The following is a 25,273-nucleotide window of genomic DNA, read 5'->3' on the forward strand; positions in this document are numbered from 1 at the left end:
AGTTATTCCAAATTTTTTTACACAATCATTTCAAAACCTATCAAATGTGTTCCAAGCAAAGAAATCAAATTTTTATATTGAAATACGCCATTAGGAATGGTCATACACAATGTGTTACAATATCGCCGTCTATAACGACGGAACTGGAACCGTTCCAAATACCGGTTTAAATTAATTCCATTAACAAGTTAGAAGCACCCGCTGCTTTGGCTTTTTTGTAAATAGATCCAACTTTATTTTTTACTAATGTTAATTCAACTTTACCATTTTTGACTTATTTTTAGAATTGCATATTTAAAGTTGATATTGAAATTTTCAAACAATTTGAATAATTTAGCAATAATCAAATTTATACTTTTGTATATTAATATATTTTACAATTTTTATATTATTTGCTTTATTATCTAAATATATTATTCCTATATCATTAAAAAACTATAAATTAAATGACTAGGATTAATTAATAAATAATATTCTTTTTATAATTATGCAAGTCCAATTATTGTGCACTAATCAACAATTATATTACTTAGTACAAGCAGTATTAAATTAAGCATTCAACTTTTTTTTATTAATATTTTTTAAGCAAAAATAATATTTTTTAACAAATTGGGACGGAATAATTTTTAATCAATTAAGTTTGTTTTAATAGTAATTTTTTTCGGTATGCTATCTAATATAACTTTTGTCTACTTTTTATTTTTTTAATAAATACTATCCACTTTTAATTTTATTACAACTTTTAACTTTTTCTACGGGACCAAAAGTATAATTTACCCCAATGTAACAATTTCCAATGTTCTTGTAATTGTTTGCAAACAACAATATTTTATTATTTTCCTTTTTATAAAAAAATTATTTTAAATCAATTAACCCGGAAAACCGTCCAGAAAATGAATAGGTTGAATTCATGCATGATTGGGTGCTGTTTATCCTGTTTGGATTCTTGCCCGGACACGTGTTTGAAGCAACGACCAGTGCCAGGAAAATATCCCAGCGCCCCAATTTTCACCATTTCTTTCAACGAACAAATGGAGTCGTCCATTACAATTCAGGACTTCTTTTCTATTGGGATCTGCAGCCATGAACTCCAGAGCTTCACTCATCTCCTTCTACTCTGCTCCTAAGACCCACCTCATTAATACCCCCAAAGCTACTTTTTACTCTAGGTCTCGCCTCCTGTTGCAGTTATGTCCTTGTCAAAGGGCCCATTTTCCCTCCATTTATGCTCGGAACGGCTTCATTTGGAGGAGGAAGATTGGGAGAGTGGCGGCGGATGTGAAGTCGGAGCCCTACGAAATTGCGGAATCTCGGCCGGAGTCTGTTCAATTTGGCCAAGTTATTCTGGCGGACGATGATGGCGGTGACGACGCCAGTGTGGTTCCGTGGTGGGAACAGTTTCCGAAACGTTGGGTGATTGTGCTTCTGTGCTTTTCGGCATTCCTGCTCTGCAATATGGATAGAGTAAGCAATGCATTTTTTCTGAAATTTTGTTCCTTCCTAAATCATGCTGCATCCTTGTGGCTTAATAGGGTCATTTTCTGTAGTGAATAGCTTAATGAATTGGCCGCATTTTTTTGCCATTTATTTTGTTCATTTTTATTTATGGGCTTCAGATGCTGCTTGAATTTGCTTATTTCAGAAAGTTATGTGGCTGAAGAGTGTGTTTGTGGGATGCATATCTGCTCTTTTTTCCTTTTCTCCGTTTTGGGCGAAAGTTTGTGCAACCGTGAGAAAATATCATACTCCATTTGTTGTCTTTTCACATAGGAAACTGGCTTCTTGAGCTCAGGTTTTCATGTTCAGATTTGGAAATGTGTGAAATTAGCTGGCCGTTGTTGATAATAGTAATCCAATTATGTTGCTGTCATGTGCATATGCTTTTTGTGTAACTGTGGATGTGTTACTGGTTTTTTACCAACATATTTGTTATGAAAAGTATAGACCTAGTAGCTACCATCGTCTCTTCAGTTGATCCGACTGTCCCTTTAGCAAGTTTGTTGATGTACTTATTGATGATTGATAATTTATTATTTGGAAATGTCCATATAACAAGTTGCTTATTTAATCTGATATTATAGTTCTAACATCATTGTCTTACTTTGTGTTGGTCAATTAAGGGCAGGTCATATTCATAGTCCTGAAATTTAGATTAATATCAATTTCATCCCTAAAATAAAATCATTACTTCCCAGTAAATTCTTAATACTTTGTTTCACATTAGTGCTACATATTGCAATATCAATGAATTTTTCCCATAAGCAGAATCATGTATGTGGTGTCTGCCAAGAGCAAAATTGTCAGAATTTTAGAAACAAAGTTGCACTTTATCCTAAGTTACATTTATAGTCTGTACTCTCAGATAAATTATATAGTTATTCATTTAATATAAGAACACCTAAGATGATATAAGTTTTAATACACACACACATACACTTGCGCTCATGTATAATGCTTTAGAATTAAGCGACGTTAGAGCTTTTGTTAAATATCAATTAAATGAAACTCTTTTATTAATTTTGGTATTAGTTCTAATTTATCGATATAATTTTAATTAATTTAATTTTTTTTAAAAAAACTAAATTTTAAACCCCCCCCCCCCCCCCCCTTGTTTGTGTTTTTATTTTTTTAGCTGAAAACCCCTTATGTTAATTTTATAGGCAAAAAAACCTTTGTGTTTTTCGAAATTATGCATACTCTCCCCTTCCGTTAGTTAGAGTTAGCGGCGTTAAAATTTTTAAGGAGTTGACTGTTATACTCTTGTTATGATAGCCATTGATCTTCAATAGTTTAAAATGGACTGTCCAGATTTAAAGTTATTTTTAAATATATTTTATATTAAATATATGTATTTATATCTATATACAGTTATATATACATATGTATATCTATACATTCATATATATATATGTATAGTTATATATCTACATATTTAGTTATATATATAATATACATATGTTATAGGCGATGGTGAGGTCGCCCAAAATCGCTGTCACCCCCGCAGAAAGGGGGGTCCTTGCCGTCGGCCCTCTATCCAAGAAACGGAGCTCGCCTATTTTTTCTCGAGGGGACTCCATCTTCAGATCTATAAGAGACTGGAAGGTGGTGGCCGGAAGCGGAGGCGGTGGTCGGAAGGTGGAGCGACAGAAGGAAAGACGATGGTTCTAATTTTTTTATTTTTTATTTTATATTAATTTTATATATACATATAATATAAATTTGAATTTGAATAAAATATTTTTTTTTTAAAAATGAAGTAAGAATAATTTAATTTTTCAAAATTTAAAAGTAATAAAATAAAGATTAAATTTTATTTTAGAGATACAGTAATCCTTATTTAAATATTATTGATAAATAATACAACTTAAAATATTTGATATACTCTTTTAGTATTTTAATAATTGATTAATATATTCTATAAATAAATATAATTTATTGAACATATGTAAACTAAATAATAATTTAATAAGTTAGTAAGATATCATTGTCATAATTACTTTTTATTTATATCCATATAAATATTTACATTTGAATAGTGAATTGTAGATACTAAGTTTTCTATTGTGATTTGTTAATTTAAAATTTTAAATTTGCAAACTATATATATTTTAGGTACTTTAGTTTTTAGTTAATGTATTTCATAAATAGATATAATTTATTAAAATGATGTACCAAATAAGAGTAGGAAAATATTTGCACACTTAAATGTCTAACAAAGGGGGCAAAATGGACATTTGCTAACTAAAAAGTAACACTAAAAAGGCCAAAATGATGCCAATTCGCATGGTGCATGTTCATCACTTTACGTTAAAATGGGGAGGACGTATTTTGCTGCCTTTTAAATAACATGAGAGGTTTTTTGCCTATAACTTAACACATGGGGATTTCACGCTATTTCCTTAAAACACAGGGAGGTCTTATGCAATTTACCCAATTTTAAATATAATATATTCAATTAATACTTTTGATGAAATTAACATAAGCTTTTAGGGGATTTAATCTTCTCAAGGAAAGATATTGATATAAGATAATTGACATATTATTTTAGTTTGATTAAAATAACAATTTTTATGATTCAAGTAAGGTCAGTGAAAACTACTAATTAATAGACAATCTCCTTGCACTTTTGGATGAGTAGTCATTCTAAACAACTTGCCAACTTGGTGATAAAGAGAACAATGAGAGTTACTAAAAGCTCATGACATAAATATTTGTATATAAAAAACCCATCCAAATCCAAAATATTTCTAAAATTTTACCATACACATATTTATACAAGTTCATCATTTTAGCTTTTCTAAATAAACTGACTGACTTATATAATAATTGTACTATATTAAAAATTCCAAGGACTAAAGTAAGAATAAAAACTAAAGTCCAACTTTATCACTCTGTTTTGACAAATTTCACCCTTAAGAATTGACATGAACCACATGCATGATCCTTTTATAGTTGTAAAGGGTTGCTGGGCGGTGATCTAAGTGAGATGTGGAACAAAACTTAAACTTAGTGATAAAAACATCATTATTTTTTAAGGATGGTGTTGATGGTACACTGATCTTAGGGACCACATCATTCAATTGAAAATTTGATAAATTTACTACAGTTTATATGCTCTATAAGCTCTACTTTTTATGTTGGATTAGAATGTACAAATACTTTTGAAGTGTCTAACTTACGTGTGAGAGAAGAACAGGCTCATTGAAAGAAGGAAGAACTCCTTATCTCTTATACTTCATGATGTACATAAGGGCACCATATATGTACAAGTCTATGTCTAATATAATCCCTAAGATCATGCTAAGTTAGTCAAAAATCAGCCTGTGAGTCAACATATATATGTGTGTATATATATATATATATACTACATTTACAACACAAAATCTTTGAAAAAGAGAAAACGAAATCACTCCTAAATTTGGAAACTATGAAATCAAATCTCTTGATTTTAGTCCTAACATATTTACAGCTTCACAACACTGCCCCTCAAGCTGAGGAATAGATGTCTTCCATCCCAGCTTGAATATAAGATCATGGAAGCAGCCACTTTGTGAGAGTATCAACTTATTCATGTTCTGTGGAAAATAGGGCATACGTATTAATCCTTCCTCTAATTTTTCTTTGATGAAATGTCTTATCAATTTCGATATGTTTTGTCCTTTCGTGTTGTCCACATTGACTTGTTGTCACAATAGAGCTTCATAAGACATTCTCAAATCATCTAGGATAATTTTCAGCCAAAGTAGTTCGAACAAAGCAATAGCCCTGAGTTCGACTTTGCAAATGACCTTGTCACCACGTTCTATTTCTTGCTCCTCCAGGTCACTGGGTTATTTCCAAGAAAATTACAATACCCAGTAGTTGATCTTTCATCTGCTATGTAACCACCATAGTCAGCATCGGTATACGCTTCTAAAGTAAAAATATTATTCTTACTTAACACAATTCGTTTTCATGGATTGCCCCCTTGCACGCTACATGAAGATGTGGTTCCCCTGGATTATGCGTAAATTGTCTACTCATGCTTACCGAGTATGCTATGTCTGGTCGAGTGTGAGTGACATATATGAGTTTCTCGACCCCACAGGTGGTTCTTTAATTTCTCCCAACTTCTAGTATGGATCCATCAGGGTGGAAACAGGTTTGCACGCAACCTTTTCTGCTTCTATTAATAGATCAATCGTGTATTGTTGCGGAGATATGAAGATCCTTTTCATGGAATATGACACCTCAATACCAAAGAAGTACTTGAATTTGCCTAATTCCTTTATATCAAACTCTTTCACTATCCCAACCTCAATTTGTGCTTCTCTTTTTCATCGTCACCAGCACTATAATGTCATACATATAGACTGAAAGAATAATTACTCCCCCTGCATTTCAATACTTAATGAAAAGAGTGTGATCACCTTGGCTACAAATATGCCCATAATCCTTCGTAACCTTTGCAAATCTGCTATGCTCTAGCAGATTGTTTAACTCATAAAGAGCTTTATTTAGCTTGAACACCTTGTTACATGTGTCCCCTCCGAATCCTGGTGGAATATTCATGTAGATTTCTTCATATAGGTCGCCATGGAGAAGTGCATTCTTCACATCATACTGCAAAAGTTGCCAATTGAAGTGAGCAACCAATAATAAGAACTCTTGATAGTATTCGTCTTTTCCATTAAAGCAAACTTCTCCTTATAATCAACTCCATCAGCATTGTATTCCATTGTGAAAATCCACTTGCAGTCCACAATGTTTTCGCCTTCTGGTTGGTGAACAATTTCCCATGCTTTATTTCAATGAACTAGCGTTCATTGCATCCCCCCATTCCCTTTTTGACAATGCCTCAAAATAGTTGTTTGGATAAGTAATGGTAAACTTATAATGAACTTTTGTGGTCATGTGACAAGCGCTTAAGAGAGAATAGTGAGATACGGGGTAGAAGGGTCGTTTACTACACTCTATGATACCTTTTCTAACAACAATGGGGAGGTTCAGGTCGTCAATTGAATTAGTGGGAGTTTCTATTGATTTTGTGTAAATATGGGTCAGATCTTACCTTGATTTCATTTTCCGGGTCTGAGTTGGACTCTTGGATGACCTGTGTCATTTTTTGAATGGCCTTTCTCCTTGAATACACCTGAAGAACGTTGGAAAATTACGAGTGACATTAGTTGGGATGAGAGATGACTCGAGTCCAGTAGTGGAATTGGGTAGCACACATGTGACAAGCTCACATGGCTTCGGTTTATCAACATGTGCTAGGACATGACGAAGATCAAGGATTTTAAGTGGTTCAAATGAGATAAATATCATTTTCCATCACTGAGATCCCCCTAATAGATAGGACTTGGAGAAAAAAAGGTGTCTATTCTGTAGGAGGTGGCATTTGCTGAGATATAAAACTTTCTAGATGAGGGATCATAACACTTGTATCCCTTTTGAGTAGATGAGTGACCAAGGTAGACATATTTGATGGATCGGTGGTCTAGTATGTCTCTATATTAGTGGTGGACATGAACACAAGGAGTCCCTTAAAAATTCTAGGTGTGAGATCGTTAGAGGTTTGAAGTGAGGGACGAAACTATTAAGGCTCTCAATGGGACTTTTGTAGTCTACAAATGTGATGAAGCCTTTTTATTATGTGTGCAGCAGCGAGAACGGCCTCTCCCAATTAGCATTTAGGAACGTTGCCTTGAAAGAGTAGAGCCCATGTGGTGATGAGTAAAAGCCTATTTTTCCTTTCAGCTACCTCATTTTGTTGTGTGTTGTGATAATGAATAATATCCTGTGATTGAAAATAAGGTGGCAAAATCTTGTTGAAATAGTCTACCATTGTCTGTCCTAAAGCTTTTTATTCCAACCCCAAATTGGTTTTGAAGTGGAAATTAGGTACAACAATGCCTAACATCATATTTCTGTTTAAGGAGAAAGAGCCATGTAAACTGAGTTCAATCATCATTTAAGGATAAACGGCACATAGCCCCAGAAATATTAGGTACAGTAAGACTCCACTGTTAACTAAATGAAAAGGATGGAAACATCTCTTATTGTTGATAGGAAAGGACATACTCGTGTTTTGCTAGATCACAAACTTCACAGTGAAGTTCAGAAACATCTAATCCTTGAAAGGAAACATGAAGAATCCTATAAGATTGATGACCTAAGTGACTGTGGTACAACCATATGGTATCCTTATTTGAGGAGCTGAGAAAGATAGAGACACATCACTTCTACCCTTATGAGATGATCCAACGTAATAAAGGCCAATTCTTTCCTTAGCAAGTTCAAGCCTCCTCCCCGAACGCTGATCCTAAAAAACACAATAAGAAGGGATGAAAGTAACATAAAAGATCATGGATAAGCTTTTGAATGGAAACATGGCTTGTTGATAATTTTGGTACATGGAGCACATTTTTAAGGATAAGGATAGCTGTCATATATATATATATATATATATATATATACACATCTGAATATCCTGCAATAGTAGCTAAAGAGTCATGCGCCACTTTAATTCTTTTGTTACTTGGGCATGGTGTGTACGTATGGAAGAATTGATCTATGGGAGTCATATGATTTGTGGGACGTGAATTTACTATCCAAGAATCGGCATAGAACTTTTCAGAGGCATTCATGTTCTTTGGAATATTCTGCAACTCTTCAGTTTTCTGAAAGAATTGGATTCTTCGGTCGATTTAATGTTGCTTGTGATAGTGGTTTTTGAAGTTGACATGGTGAAGAGGGAAAATTGTAGCTATGAGGCTGCTCTCAGAAAATTAAGCATTAAGCATCACTACCAGCAATGATGGTTGCTTGATGAAGAGAAGAGAGAACCCTAGGAAAAGCCTACCATGTGAGAGAAGAACAAACTTATTGAAAGATCGAAGAATTTCTTATTTCTTATATGTCATGATGTACATGGAGACACCATATATATACAATTGTTGGTCTGACGTAATACCTAGTCGATTTAAGTTAGTCAATCCTATGAGTCAGTATATATATACACCTAGTACATCTACAACAAGAAATCTTTGTAAAAAAAGAATTAAATCACTCCTAAGTTTGGAAACTATGAAATTAAATCCTTGATTCAGTCCTAACATATTTACACATTACAGCTTCACAACATTATGTATAAGCAAAAAATTATAGTCAACAGCTATAGAATAATATGACATCCAATTGAACGACAATATACTTTAACCTTTAGTATCATACAAAACTTTTCAACATGATAAGGTATGAGAAATTGTGAATCAGATACTTTCCCGGGTATTCTGAACCTTGGGATTTTCAAATTCATGATTGCATTTGCATTTTCGTGAACCATAAAGTTAGAGAGAGAAATGACCTGTCTCTTCAATGCTCTATATGTTTAAGTGGACCATTGGAACCATTTTTCCAAAATGACCCACTCAATTTCTGCTCTTCCTTTTATAACGATTGTAGTTGGCTAAAATTAAGGTAGAAAAAGGAGTCTTTGTTCCTGGAGGGGTATTTGACTCCATGACTCTTAGTGGCTAAAGCATGTGCGACTGGTACTTCTGTTCATTTTGTTGAGCAGCATTGCTCTTGCACTTCTGTTGATAGGCCATGTAATGTTGTAAGGGAGGCAACTTTTCTTATTAAATATACTAATCTCGATGAGTTAGTGGGCACTCTACATGTAGTCAATGTTCGTGGGCTAGATGGCGGATAGCCTGTGTTAGCCCCCTTACTAATTCTACCATCGTGACATTCATTTCTTTACTTTATTCCTTATCCTGTTGGTAATTGGTAAACCTCAGTTCCCACTTTTTGCATAGTGGTTTGCATCTTAATATCTCAGTTTATTTCCCTTAAGATTTGTGAAAATGAATACTTTATTTCTTCCTGATGAATTGGAAATTTCAGTTGGGAATTTAAGCAGATTCTACCCTGCAGGTAAACATGAGCATTGCAATACTCCCAATGGCATCAGAGTTCCACTGGAGTCCAACAACTGTCGGTTTAATTCAGTCTTCTTTTTTCTGGGGTTACCTTCTCACTCAGGTAATGAAGATGATTTATTTGTTTAAAGATCAATTATTGTTTGTATCTGCATCTTGTTCTTCAATTCAATGTTATGGCTTTGAAAGTAATGCTAGGTTATTTGGTTTGAGGCCAAAAGCCTTAGGTTTTTGTTAATATATGCACATGTGCACGCACACTCACTCACATATGAATGTTTAGTATTTTCATCTGCATCATATTCCTCGCATGCCACATCTTTATCTATGCCCTTCAAATTGGCAGTTGATATCTTATGAACTTTATTTATGCCACGAAGCTCAGGTTGCAGGAGGTATATGGGCAGACACTGTTGGTGGCAAGTCTGTTTTAGGATTTGGTGTAGTTTGGTGGTCAATAGCAACAGCTCTTACACCAATTGCAGCAAAACTTGGTCTGCCTTTTTTACTTGTGGTCCGTGCTTTCATGGGTATTGGAGAGGTCAGTCTCATATATTTTAACTATTCTCCTTCCTCTAAATTTCTATTTCGAATCCGTAGCTTGAAATGTTACGTCGTTGATTAGGTTGTATACGGTTTACCATTTTCTCATCCAAATCAACATTGTCATTCTTCATGATATTAAGTTTTCTGTGGGAGTGAGTGAGATTATTCTCTTGCAGGGTGTTGCAATGCCTGCTATGAATAATATATTGTCAAAATGGGTTCCTGTATCAGAGAGAAGTAGATCACTAGCATTGGTTTACAGTGGGATGTATCTCGGATCTGTAACTGGTTTGGCATTTTCACCAATGTTGATTCACAAGTTCGGCTGGCCATCTGTCTTCTATTCATTTGGTTCTCTGGGCACAGTTTGGTTTTCTCTGTGGCTTAACAAGGTGATTCTCAACTACGATAAGCTTCGACATCAAGAACATTGGCATCGTATCATTAAATCATCTATTCTTATCCATATTGACTATTCCAGATTCTGAATAAGCAATATTGTTTATGATGAGGTCTACATAATATAGGCACATAGTTCACCTCGTGAGGATCCTGAACTGCTGCCTCAAGAAAAGAAACTCATTCTTTGCAACTGCACATCAAAAGAACCTGTTAAATCAATACCATGGAGATTGATATTATCAAAATCACCTGTATGGGCCCTGATAGTGTCTCATTTCTGCCACAATTGGGGAACATTTATCCTTCTTACTTGGATGCCAACGTATTATCACCAGGTACGTGATTGTTTTGTATTACGCATGTAAGTGTCCGTTGGTACTTTGATATTGAAGTTGACTTACCTTTCCGGTAACTATCAAACATGCTTGAAACTAGTGTAGGGTGATCATTTACTGCTATAGACAAAAACACACCAATGTTATGGAAACAATGCATTTGGTGTGATGATAATTGGAAAATAAACAAGTGTTAGTTGCTAGTGGCAAGAACTTCTGCGTATATTTCCCTGTGATGTGTATCCTATGGACCACCTTGGTTTGCAGAAGTGCCTAAGATTTCGTTCCTTCTTAATTCCTGTTACACAGAAAAGCCAAGTTAACATCTGCCAACAGCCAGTACCTTGTTCCTCTTGTTTACGTGCATAGATGGAAAAGCCAAGGTAACATCCGCCACATTATAAAGCTGTAACCCACTGACATCTACTATTCCAGCATCCTACAAACATCCTTCATGCTGCAAAAAATTGTCAACCATGTGGAAATTACAGTGGAGTTTAACCTTTATACTTGCATGGTAATTATTTAAGCCACTTGATTGAGTTGTCATGCGTATACGTTTACATGTCAGCATCTCCAATTGCATTTAGTATCTAAATGACCTAATATACTGCTAACTGTTGACATGCTTGAGGAGAAAGTAGGAATATCATTTTGTGTTATAGAAAATCACCAGCGGGTGCTAATAATAGGAAAATATATTATAGGCAAAAATATAATATAATGCTGATCTAAGCTGGAAAAGAAGCAAGTTTAAAGTTGCTTGTGCAAAAGATAAAAGGCGACCAAGTTTGCCCCTCAGTACTCCCTACGTGTCGTTCCATCTCGAATCCTATTACAGAAGTAATAAAAGTGGAATTATTGGGGGTGTTCCCCAAAACCGCATGGCAGCCCCAATCAATCGATCCAACCCAAAATGCACCACAATTGGCGGGTTAAGGGTGGGTTGAGTTGGTCTTGGGCTAGTAAAAAAACACCCATTTTAAAAATCGGGTTCGATTTTACATTTACATAGACCGCGTTCGACCGCAATAACAATAACAATAACTATAATAATAATAATAATAATAATAATAATAATAAGATTAACAACAACAATGATAATAATATACTAGAACTTGTACAAAATTTTTGATAATACATAAGGTAGTATTCAAGAAAATAATAACAATTACCATACTTTTTATTGGTATTGTATAATATATCTATCTTCAATATTATACATGTGTGAATAATATGCCATGTTTTATGTTTCTTTTTTTTGTGTGTGTGTGATGCCTATATATCCTTTCATATAATAATAGAATTATAATTTTATGTGTCCAAATAAATAATTTTTCAATTAGTTTTTATAGTAATAGTTGTTAATTATGTACATAGTTGAATTGAAATAGAATTATAATAAAATAAATAATAATAATTATAAAGAGTTTTAGTCACAACTAAAAATGATTTAAATAAAAGTATTTAAAATTTTAATAGTAACAAGGAAAATATAGATGCTATATAAATAGAAGAAGATACGATGTAGAAACTTGAAAAAGCATATTTTTTTTTGGAAATGAAAGTAATTTGTGGGATAATGTCCCATTATTTTTATTGTTTGTTCATGTAATGTGATCATCAAGGTAAAGTAATATTTATTGAGAATGCACGAGGCTTATTAAAAAAATATTTGACAACAAATATTAGACTATAATTAATAAACATCAAGTCAAAATAAATTAAGTTAATGTATTTATTTTATTTTATTGTATTTTTATATTGTGAAGTATATGATGCACATGCTTTTAAATTTTCGTATGCATTACTTCTCCATATGAAAAAATCAATTACTATATATTTTTATTTATCTATCTTAGCCATTGTATATCCTACATACACATACATATATATGTGTGCGTGTTTGTCTTTTTGTGTGCTTGTTGTAGATGATATCATTATTTTGTTATAATTTGTTTCCATAATTATTTTATTTTATTTTAAATCATTTTTATTTAATATTTGTATATTATTATGATCAGTTTAATTTAAAATTTAATTTGAAATTAGGGTTTTTTCACAATCTTATTAAAAAAGAAGTGGTAACTTTTTATATTTATTTTTATTCTTCTATAATAAATATATAATCATGTATATTTTACATATTGTAATTGATATATAATATTTTTATATTTTTGCTAACTATCAGAAAAATGCATTATGATAAATAATTATAATAAAGCATAAGACGTCATATAATAATAATATGATTGTAAAAGTGATCGACTCTATACTAAAAACTGCAAAAACCGCCCCAACCCAACTAGACAACAAAGTGCAATTTTTTATGATTGTTGGGTTGGGCTGAAAAATTACCTTAATTGGCCCACTACGCACCGAGTACACTCCTAGGAATCATGAGGCCGTCCTTGTTTTTGATATTGCTAGCAAATATGGAGAAGCCGAGTTCAATCTTAACATATCTCCAAACTAGCATCCAAGGCCAACCTTGGCCATGCCACCATATTAGAGCCTGCCAGCGTGCCCTAGATTTTGCTGATTATCACTTCTATGGAAGCGGTCTTGAATTTTAATATTAATTACTGTAAAACCAACCCAATTAATGGGAATTAATATTAGTTCAATTTTCAACAATATGATTTCAAGGAACCTGGATCATTTTTGATGATGGTTGAATAAATTAAAACTAATGAAAATTATAAGAAGATGAGAAACTGATTAAAGTCATGCCAGTTGAACTATGGGGGTTATCCTGGGGATGATCATGAGAATAATTGTTGGGGAAGATGATACCATCGTGATGGTACGGGGTGGTGGGTGCAATTGCTACTGTTAATCACTGTGGGGTCTCCTTACCTTGAGGACTGAGTGACAGAAATGGCAAGAGGGAAAAGAAACAGCAGCATTACCCATGCTTGGAGAAGGTGGCGGGAAGGGTGATGATGCTCATGTCTAACTGGGTCCAAGTTCTCTTGTTAACTGAAATGAGGTTTGTAGTCCTGGTCAACTCCAGGAAATCTGTTTCCACTTACGATGAGAGCAATCAGATGGATCATGGAAAAAGTATTTGGATTGGCATTGCAAGGACTTATATACTCCTATTGAGTTAGTAATGTTCCCCCTCAAGGTGTATTAGAGGACCAATATGTTCTCCTCTTTTTCTTTTTAATTACAAATTTGCTGGTTTGGGAAAAATAGGAGTTGATCTATTTGTTTTGTTGCGCAAATGCTACAACCTCATTGTTGTTTCTTTAAAAATTGATGTTCTAAAATAGCATAAATTCAATTTTCTTTTATAAACTCTTGTGTAGGTGTTGAAGTTTAATCTTACTGAATCGGGACTTTTATCTGTCTTTCCATGGCTTACGATGGCCTTTTCTGCCAATTTGGGTGGTTGGATTGCAGATACTCTTGTGAGCAGAGGCGTATCTGTGACCATGGTTAGAAAGGTAATATATTTTTACTTGTGTATAAGCTAGATGATAATTGTGCAATGTTTGCGAGCCTTGGGTTATATGCTTTTGTTATTCATGCTTGTTTGCTAAGATTTGTAACCATAAGAATGAATAGCTGTGAGCAAAGCTTGTTGAGATTTTCTTGATGGTTTTGATGGTGTTTGGTTGAGTTAATAAGCTTCCTAAAATGTTCTTTTAAATTGTTTGAGAGTGCTAAATAATGTAGAGTATTTAATGAATCATTAGAAAATAATCTTACAAGTTCCTTAAATAGGACATTGACATTTTATAACACTTTTAAAAGAAGTGAAGGATTTATTAGTCTATATCTATGATCCTAACAGATCCCATTACTTTTCACTATATTAATTGTACATGCTTCATGATCTTAGTCGTTCAAGCATTTCAAAAATGATCTAACGTATATAGCGTCTTATAAACTTTTATAAATATTTTATTAGATGTGGGAGCTCATATGATGTTTTACATGAGGTTTCAAGGGCAAAAGCTGTCCCCTTTTGTAAGAGAGTCTTTTGACCTAACCAAACAATTTTTTATTTTATTTTATTTTATTTTTTACCTAACCAAACAATTGTATGTTATAAGTTCCAAAAATATTTTATAAACTGTAGGAGATCATATCATGTGACAAATGATCTTAGCCACGCACCTTCTTAGTTGACTGCATCTTCTATTTCCCATTCTTTATACTACCACTTCATCTGTTTCTAATTTTTGTAGTACACTTTTGTTGCATCAACACCAGAGTTGTTGTCACTATACCGACTTCAACTAGTGCACGAGCATCTTTATCTTTTTCCTTAGGGTACATTACAAGGGGTACGTCATAATACAAGAAAGAAAAAATCTTAGAGTTTTCCCCCATACGCTGAGCGTCCGGAAAAGTTCATTTGAACATCATTTTTGCACTTCCGTTGGTGGAAAATTTTTTTGATCCAAATTTGATCATTTTTTACGGATAAAAATGCCCCTTGGGTCTAACTGTAAGCTTATATTTTTATTTTCAATATACCACTGTCTAGATTTGGTAATTAAATGGAAATGCACCCATTTTCCTCTTTATTCATTTCAAATACCCTCTCTTGAAATACAATTATAGCTAGGTCGAAAGGGTTTTCGTCATTTATTATAACATTATTTTACTTAAATTATGGCCTAACCGGAAGTTCGGAAGTATCTTTTCAGAAATTTCCAACTGAATGTGCAAGGGTGTTACAATCTTTAAGGGGCATAATTATAACTTTTAATCTAACAAGGGGCCGAAATTACGACAATCTTAGGGGTGTAGATATAATTTGCCCTTTTACTTCTGTCTTCAAGTAAAATTCTAGGTTATACATTTCCAATATGAACATTTTTATTTAGTTGCTGATGACTTACTCACCTTTGCCACTTGTCTCTTTGTAAATTGAAGTGCTGTAGGCCACATAATCCACCACCTTAGGTGACTTTGAGAAAGATTGTTGTATTAAAATGCAGTTGAATGAATTCAAACAATCATGGTTTTCCATAATTAACAAGGGAAGCTGGGATGGGGAAAGGATTAGTAAGTTCCAAACGGAAATTTCCTAGTAATAGCTAAGGAAGATTTTATAGATTGTTGGCAAATTATATCTACTTGAACACTACGTCTTACTTGCAAGCTGATTGAGAAGCTCTCTTAAGTGTATATTTTCCTTGCTTTAGTTCTGCAGGTTCTGCCTTTTTTACAAGCGGTATGTTGTGAGCTGGTCACAGAGTGATATTTTTCTGTGAATCAGCTGCAAAGCTACTGATGTCGTATCAAGTTAATTTAGTAGATGCAGTCACTGACATTTGTAGCATTTGAATTTTTAATGGTTTTGTATTCTTTTATGTCTTCTGCAGATCATGCAGACAATTGGATTTCTCGGCCCTGCTTTCTTCTTGACTCAGCTGAAGCATATTGATTCCCCTGCAATGGCGGTTTTGTGTATGGCGTGCAGCCAGGTTTTTCATTATTGACCACATTAAAATCCTCAATTAAACTATATAAATTTGAGAAAATTACTACTATGCAACTACTGGAAAAGCTATACTGCCCTTTCTTTTCTCTTAAGCTTTTCCTCTGACTGTTTGCTTGATATATTCTGCTTAGTTGGCGCTATGAATCAATTTTCGACATGAATGTTTTTGGATTCTGAAAGAAACTTAATCCTTATTGCCCAATTCGTGTTTTTCTTTAATTCTACATTTTATGCTATGGCTTTGGAGCTTAGTGAAGGAAACACGATGCAAAACCTTTCTATTCATTTGGTTCCAGAGGAAAAGATGAAATTACTGTTTTGCAGAGATAATTACTAGATACTTTATAAATTTAGTAAAATCTACTTCCATTCTTTTTAGCTTATACTTAAATATATTAAATATAACACTAATATTCTCCAAAACAAGAATGTTTTGCAGTTTATTCCTATTTGATTTTCCTTTGCTCCTAACCCCTAAATCCAAGAAGAGTTGTACTCAAGTACTTGTGCTTTTAGTCTTTATTGGTTGTGATTTTTCGAAATTGTTTTTGGCGTAGGGAGCTGATGCTTTTTCACAGTCAGGGTTGTATTCAAACCATCAAGATATTGCTCCGCGATATTCAGTAAGTATTTACCTTTAATCCTCCCTTTGTCATCAATGTCAACCTAGTGAAGGCATTAGAAGGACATTATAATTCAAGATTCTACAATTGATAAGTAAATTTTAGTGTTCATAATAAACACTAACATTTGTATTAGTGTTTTTGAAGACGCAGAGTGTTAGGCAGGCCTTCACATGTCTCAGGTTGTGGCGTAAGGCTTGTGAATTGATATACTTAATATATCTAAAAGCTATGATACTATTGAGAATTTTAGTGAACAAGCCAACACACTTGAAGTGATTACATTTTTGGTCCATCACTTCGCCACGAATTTAATTACCTTCTCTCTAGTTTAGCCTGTTGAATGAAGAAAATGACTTGATATGAAGAACTAGTCCCAAATATTACTAGAGTAGAAATAGAAATATGGTGTGGATATAATTGATTTATTTGTAAAAAAATGCGAACCACAAATGGAAAATATATGCAGATCCCCTAACAATCTTCTAACACTCCCCTCAAGCTGGAGCATATATCAACCATGCTCAACTTGCAATATAAAAACTAAAATTGCTTGGTTCCCAAAGCTTTAGTGACACATCTCTTATTTGCTCCAATGAAGGAATATACGGTGTACAAATTCTTCCACTCATCATTTGTCTTGTCTTGGAAATCCATACCATTATTGTCCCAAAATTGAACTCCGTAGGAGTATCCACAGGTTTAGTGCCAAGTAGCTAGTTTCTTGGAGTAAGTCAAGAGCATACTTTCTTTGGGATAGATAGATGAGCAATCTCAATGTCCTAGAAATATCTAGGATATGCATGTCTTTCGTGACAAAGTGTCAAAGTGTTGTTGTAGATACGCCTCAATCTTGTGGATACCCTCAACATCACATTCAGAAATCAGGATATCATCAACACCCACAGCCACAATAACCATACCAGATGGTCCCCATACACAAATACAAAATGGTTTGTTTGACATATGTGAAACCCGAACTCAATAATCACCCTCTAAACTTGTAAACCAAGCTCAAGGACTCTACTTGAGGCCGTAATTACTTTCTTTAGTTTGCACACCATGTTCGGATTCTCCCTCTAAGCAACATACTCCATAAAGACAACCTCACTTACCATAGGAAAAGGTGTTCTTCACATCCATCAGATACATAGGCCAATCTTGATTAACAGCCAAGGAGAATATGAAACGAATGGAATTGAGATGAGCAACGGGAGAGAATGCCTCTAAATAGTCAACTCCATAGGTTGGAGTGAAACCCTTGGCAACCACAAGGACCCTATACTGATAAATAGTCCGATCAGGGGATACTAGTTTGAACACCAGCGGCAAGACACATTTGCATCAGTGGAGCAGGCACAAGTTCTCAAGATATAAGAGTAGACATTTTATCATGCATTGCTAACTTTCTACTCGAGCTATAGTACTGGGGCAAAATACTGGAGAGCAATACAGCAAATGTATCAAGGAAGGACTTAAATCTTCATAAGAGAAAATTAGCTGAAAGATGCAGTACATCACCCTTTACCTTCGCGACAAGCAATAAGAAGGTCACCATCGGATTAACTAGGCAAAGGTAAGTAGGAGCTACAAGAGGAGACGATGGATGAGTAAAATCGTCAAATGCAGTGGATGATACCCGATGACGACGAGTATACACCTGAAGAAGGCGAGGGAAAAGTTAATGGGGTCCAAAGGTGACAAAGAGGTGAAAGAGGCACAGACACAGAGCTGGAAGAAATCTCAACACCATTTTTGTACTTGAAGTAATATGGGGTAAACTCAAAAAATGTAATGTTAGTTGAAGTGAATGACCACAAGCCACAGGATCATAGCTACGATACTTTCTGTATATGAGCATAGCTGAGAAAGATTCACTTGACAGACCTAGGACATAGTTATCAGCATCATCGGTGAAAGCAGGGAAAAACAAAGACCCAAAAATCCGAGGGACAACATGAAATAGAGGTTGACTAGGATATAGACAAGAGCTAGGAATATCTCTATGTGGAACACTAGATGGAAATGGCATATGATTTATCAGAAAAACATGGAGGAAGTCATGTGGGACATAAGTCACAATCAACGTCTAGAATATGGCAATGTTTATGTTCTGGCACACTATTCCTGTTGAGAAGTTGCTCATACTCCTCTCAGCTCAGCGAAACTCAACCAAACTTTGGAGCCGATACTTCAAGTTCACTAGAAAGGGCACTGGCCCCCAGGCTTTGCCAAACTTAATCCAGTTTTTTCCTAAGACATGGTTTTGACATAATGTTCACAATAACGAGTACCATGAGAGTTATGTGAACAACGGCCTTGTCCTCGCCTAGATTGGCACCACGTGATGAACCACGACCTGGAATAGCTAAACGCGAAGTCTCGGAAGTAGGGGAGATTTTGTGGTCCTGGTACCAACATGAAGCACATGGGAAAAATCATTAGACAAAGTGGGAACTGACTCACTGGCTAATAGAGAATCTCTAGTGGGAATGAAGGGAAGAATCAAGGATGGATAGAAATTTGGCCCCAAAAAATTTTTGGTGAGCATGTTGAGCCTTAGCATCACACTTCAAAGGATGATATAAAAGTATCTCATCAACAACTCCTTTCGGTGAAGCAAAATAATCAGAGTGAGAGCATCATCTTGTCACAAAGGAAAAAGTTGCTCATACAACTCAAGCACGCAAGAAACATTTTTCTTGTGAGACTACATATCACAAAGAGTATCCTGAAACTTTTCGTCCAGTGTTATGAGGTGGGTTTTTTTTACCTTTTATAGTTTAGCGGGTGAGTGCGGCCATACGCATACTTCAGGGGTGGAAAACGTATTTAACCCTAAAAGATAATACTAAACACTAACTGTTGTTTAGTTGTAACTGAAATTTTCATGTATATGCTCGTGACAACTTGAAAACTTTTCATTATTAGTGTTGGCCCTTAGGTTTGAACCTTTCACGTTTTAGTCCATGCCATACAACTTCATTAGCAAGTAAAGAAAAGTTGACAGCCGGGGCTAAATTTTCCACAAAAGTAGAATGTTATGAAAAACCTCAGTGGAGCAATAAAACGGAGGGCTAAAGGGACTGAGACCAAGTTGTAAAGGTTAATGACTAAAATTGTGTTCACCTATACTAAGTAACTAGTAGGAAAAACATTGTGAAATAAAGCTTGAGTGTAAGAGGCATAACAGACGATTAATAAGAAGGAAATATATTGATAGGTCTTGAACTAAAGTAAACACATAATAGGATTTTTTTTTTTTTGCCTTAACATCAACTCATGTGCTAAACAACAAATATAGAAGCAATTGTTTTTTTGAATCATAATACATGCTAATACGAGTGTGCTTGCACTGACCTGAGGCGCTTTTGGTAGTGCCACGTGCCCCATGAGTGCCTTTAAAACTTTCATTTCTATTTTAACTCCATATCATTGTATGAATTGACTGTATGGAAACCATCACAGGGTGTACTACTTGGTCTTTCTAATACTGCTGGGGTGTTGGCTGGTGTTTTTGGTACCGCTGCAACTGGTTATATCTTGCAACATGGTATGTCCTGGGAGACTTCTTTGATGATCTCAAATATTCTCGATTAACAGTAGGCCTACAACAATGATAGTATGCTTAGGAAATAGAAATGTTCATTTAAAAATAAAATCTATGGCATCTCTGTTCTCTTTGATAGTCGGTCCTACAAATAGTATTGATGTTCCTCATTCTTTTTGCCTTGTTCAGAAATTGTATTTCCTCCTACAAAATTTGAATCTCTATTGATCCTCATTGAATACACGTGACAAAGTTGTGGCCTTACAAACACCCTGTAGGCAATACAAACCCTTTGCTCACCGTACCCAAATTTTGAATGTGATAAAATCTTGTATAGGATGAATACAAGAGATTTGTGCTGTCCATGGTTGGGACTTGGTATGAACTCAATTGGATGTGATCCCATTAGTTCTTATTAACTCATTAAGCATTTGAATCTCAATTCAATTATGATTATGGTACATCTTAATCAAATTTGCCTGATCCGTTCATTTGATTCCAGTAGATGCATTTGTAAATCTTATATTGATTGTGAATGATATGACTTATTGTAAGACTACTTTTACCAACATTGAGAAAAATGCAGTTAGAATTGGTTGCTTTATCTTAATAATTGTCATCAGCAAAGTACTTCTTGGATTATGTATCTTTTAATCAAGGATATTGTTAAAAATTTGATTTTAAACGTCTTTTTGGTTAAAGATCAAAATTTGAATTCTTGAATTCAGTTTCAAATTCAGGTAGTTTGAGTATCAGAATGCAAGAATCATCTAAATATTGACTTTTGGTATTCTGGTTATGAATTATAATCCAACATATTCTATTCATTTATGAAGGGAATATGATGGCAAACAAATGAGGTAGAGACAATTGCAGGTTTCTTTTGAGCTTTTTCCTCTTGTTTATATATGGCCTTTATCTAGACATTCATCACGGAGCATCAAGAAACTTTAGCCACACATTGACTAACTTTGCTCATTGTTTCTAATGTAACTCATTTGGTAAGTGAATTTTCATGCTATGATTGTGTGTTGAAAATGTCAACTGAATTTCTTAATCAATTCTTGATAAATGATGGTGAAGTTACATTTGCTTCAGCCTTATGAGAAAGATTGGATTTACTGTTGTAGCTATAAGATAGATTGCAACAAAAGCAAAATGGCTCTACAATAGTGTAGTGCAACATTACGGTTGCTATTGTCATGACAAAATTTGATTTCATGCAAGGATGATGAGGATATAAAACTTTGCATAACCTTTCTCATCAATGATGGATCCATCTAGGTGAAATGTATCAACAGAAAGAACCATATGCATACCAAGTACTTTACAATTTATGCAAGGGGTTATAAGGAGTTATGTTATACTGATACAACAGAAGAGCACTAGAGTTAGAATGACGGATACTCACTGGAAGAGCGTGAATGGTCGTTTCTAGTCATGCTAGAAACTGGCACTTATTGCTAGGCATTTTTCGTTGCTGTTGTTTCATTTTCAAGTTTGTGACAAGTTATTTTGTCGACAGTTTGTCATGAATAAAGGTGGCAAATGGGAGAGGGGGTAAAAATGCTGAATTTAATAGCTAGCCCACCCATTCTAACTTAAAACAACCACTTGGGTTCTGACACTTTTTTTCCTCGGCTGGCCTACTGATTGGTGGATTCTAACCATTTTGCCACATCATGAATGCTTATGTAAAGTTCATTCGATGTAACCTTGACAAATTTTTTTTTGCAGTGCTATTCCTCCATTTGTTTTGATATATTCTTCTGTCTTTATTCTTGCAAACTTATCTTAAAATCAATTCTACACATTTGGCCTGTTATTGAACTTACTGCCTCCAGTGTTTATTATTGTGCCCTTGCTGTTGTACTACATTACAGTTACACATTCAATTTGAGATAATGAAAATGTTTTGTGATTTTGAATCATTTTGTGGGGTGCTTTTATGTGAAGCAGTTGTAGGTTTTGCATGCACTAGATTTCATATTACTTACCTGTGGTTTGTTGTCATATTCTAGTCTACTGGACATATTACACATCCTCCAACTTTTTCTTAGAGATCTCTGAGCTTTTCATGGCTCATGGTCAACTTCCCATGAGCCCGAAAGAACCTGTGAAGTTGGTCTTTGATTGAAATAGGTTGCGAGATCTCAATGGTTTGAAACATTTTGCCAGCATGTTTTGAGTTCTTTCAAATCGAGTATTAAATATTGTGTTTTCCAGGATCTTGGGATGATGTCTTCGAGGTTTCTGTGGGGCTCTATTTAGTTGGCACTGTGGTGTGGAATCTTTTCTCGACTGGGGAGAAAATATTGGATTGAGATTGGCTATATGATCACTTCGTGGAACAGGAGCAAGAGCCCCAAACACAGCTTCTTCTATTGAACAGAGGCAGCATGGCAATGCTTGCTCAATGGAGCTGAGGGTGTTTTGCCTTCACGGCAATTCTCCATGAGACTACAGGGCGAACTCATAGGAACGACAACACACACCAAGCAGGATTGACGCAGGTACACAGCTTTGATGTATATAATGTACGCATTGACTGATTATTGTGATATATTATTGATGTGCTGATTTTTAGTACTGGTACATCATTCTGATGGTATGATTCCACAGCTTTAGCTGCCAATCTGGTTAATTTCCCAACTTCATTCTTGCTTAGTTCAAAACTGCAACTAATGATCGCTACCCTACCACGTGTGCACAAATAACTGTTATAAACCTCAACTAAAAAATTAGAAGGAGACAAGAAAGAAAATACAAAATATGGTTTTGAAAGGATGAAGATGGAAACCATTTTTGGCCATCTCCTGAGTCCCATTCTGTCCGCACGCCTCCGTGTCTTTGGTCTCTGTGAGATGGTTGACGCTTAACAAGGAGTTTTAGACTTGTTTCTATAGAGGATCTTGCTAAGTTCTTGAGTATGTTGCTCCTTTTCATAAAGGAGAGTCACTTCTATTCTATTTTTGAAAAGCAAAAGCATAATGGAGAACACCCTAAAAAATGGTTCTAACTATCGGGAAATTCTAGTTTGGATCCAACTCGGCTAAATTTTAATCAATCATATAGCAAGTATGGTAAGTGCAATACACTTGCCCGTAGTTAGCGTACAGTTTAGGGAAAATTGACAATCACAGAACAAGTGTAATCCTAATGCACTTATCGTGTAATTGGTGTACAGTTTAGGAAAAGTAACTAATCACATAGCATTTGCTCTAGTGATTAATTTGGTTCGATATAATTAGGTCCAAACAAGAATTTTATGATTATAACCTACCCAAAAAAAAAAAAAAAAACAAATGCAATAGATTTGGTTAAAATAGAAATTACCTTCCTTCTAACCATGTTTCAGTTAATAGTTGAAAATATTTGTTCTTTTCACTTTTGCGATCGGCAACAATTCATACTGTAACCTTTTAAGAGGGTTTTATTTGTGATGGAAAATATAGCGGATAAATATAAATATTTATGTTCTATATCTTTATTATATTGATTAGAACAAATTTACTATTTTATATATATTCCATGAGTGGACTTACTTGACTATCATATAAGTTGTTTAATAATATTTTTTTAGAAAAATACCAACATTTATTTAAAAATACCAACAGTAAAAACATAATAATCTTGAAAACTAACCGTCACGATAAAAGCAAAATAGCTAAGATAAAAAAAATATTGATATTTATGTAATATTTTCTGAAGTATAATTATTATTTATCATTTAAGAATCTATCTGTGATTACTAAAAAGTAATAGAGTACCAAAAGCGATATTAATGGTACCAACTAAGTTATTTGTAATTGTTCGGTATTGATAATAAAACTTGGTTACCAAATGATGTTTACCCTCTCATTATACATAGATGAGATTGGTTTGAGAGTTTTTTTTATAAATAGTTTTGTTATTAAATTTTAGTAATTAATAAGTTTCTTTGAGTACTTCACTTATTTTAGTATTTTAATGAGTATTTCACAGTTTAAGTAGGTGTTAATAGTTTTTCCAGCTTATTTTTGTTGTTGGTATGTTATTTTTCAACCAAATAAAGGTATTTATGCATCCAGCAGTTAGGACAAACTTGTAAATCTCACACCAAACATTAAAAGGGTAGACTTGTAATAAATCTATGGTAAGAAGAAACGCATATGGGACAAATTCATTCATCTTGCTTTCCAAAAACTTCCTTCTATACTATTGTATTTCTACAAGTATGATAGTAGTTGTACTTTTCCTTCAAGTTTCATAGTGCACGCTGCCGATCACTCGTACCTACACAAAAATAGGTGATATTTTATCTTTCCAACCTCTACAAGGACTCATATATCCCAGCATATATATATGTGTGTGTGAATATCGGGCATCACCTTTCGGACTTAAGATGTGATCAAAGAATTATTTTATCAAATACTATAGGGTAAATTATTGTTGGCTTTCTTGAAATTTGTTATGATTACAAATATCCATTATATGTTTGAAAAATTACAAATACCATGTTGTAATTACAACTACTTTAGTAAATATCCCCTTGTGATAACTCGTTGTGGAGAGGTATTTGTTAGGATTTTTGTAATTTTAAGAAGATATTTATAATTTTTCAAACAACGAAAATATCTTTGTTATTAAGACAAATCTTAAAAGAGCTCCTTATAATTTACCCTAACATCACGTAGAGCTCCTTCCCATCAAATCAAAACACAAGTCATAATTCAAAACCACTAGAATTTCTAAAGTGGTGTGCTTTTTGTGTTTCTTATATGATATTGCTTGTCATCGTGGCAGTCGCGTCTCCACACAACCAGATGAAGAGTTAGTCATTGAAGATTATTTATGAACTTAGAAAATACATATTATGTATTTATTACATAATTAAATAATTACTACATAAAACCAGAAAATTGGATTGTGTCAATGCTAATGACATC

The 25,273-nt window shown here is 34.1% G+C and overlaps 1 protein-coding gene across 2 annotated transcripts; it reads left to right on the forward strand.

Annotated features, from left to right (window-relative positions):
• The first annotated feature begins 1,001 nt into the window (after positions 1-1,001).
• LOC105163880 (sodium-dependent phosphate transport protein 1, chloroplastic) lies at positions 1,002-22,997 on the forward strand. Of its 2 annotated transcripts, XM_088881601.1 has the most exons (10): positions 1,004-1,464; positions 9,421-9,528; positions 9,811-9,966; positions 10,148-10,363; positions 10,499-10,708; positions 14,023-14,160; positions 16,054-16,155; positions 16,730-16,795; positions 20,264-20,348; positions 22,572-22,997. In XM_088881601.1, exons 1-10 carry the CDS (start codon positions 1,084-1,086, stop codon positions 22,667-22,669), a joined length of 1,560 nt encoding a protein of 519 aa, XP_088737727.1. In that variant the 5' UTR covers positions 1,004-1,083; the 3' UTR covers positions 22,670-22,997. The 2 variants fall into 2 exon arrangements, with proteins under 2 accessions (XP_088737728.1, XP_088737727.1); XM_088881602.1 differs by lacking the exon at positions 20,264-20,348 and having other exon boundaries at positions 1,002-1,464.
• The last annotated feature ends 2,276 nt before the right edge of the window (positions 22,998-25,273 follow it).

This window comes from Sesamum indicum, linkage group LG6, assembly GCF_026168435.1.
Source record: "Sesamum indicum cultivar Baizhima isolate 11 linkage group LG6, ASM2616843v1, whole genome shotgun sequence".
NCBI lineage: Eukaryota > Viridiplantae > Streptophyta > Magnoliopsida > Lamiales > Pedaliaceae > Sesamum > Sesamum indicum.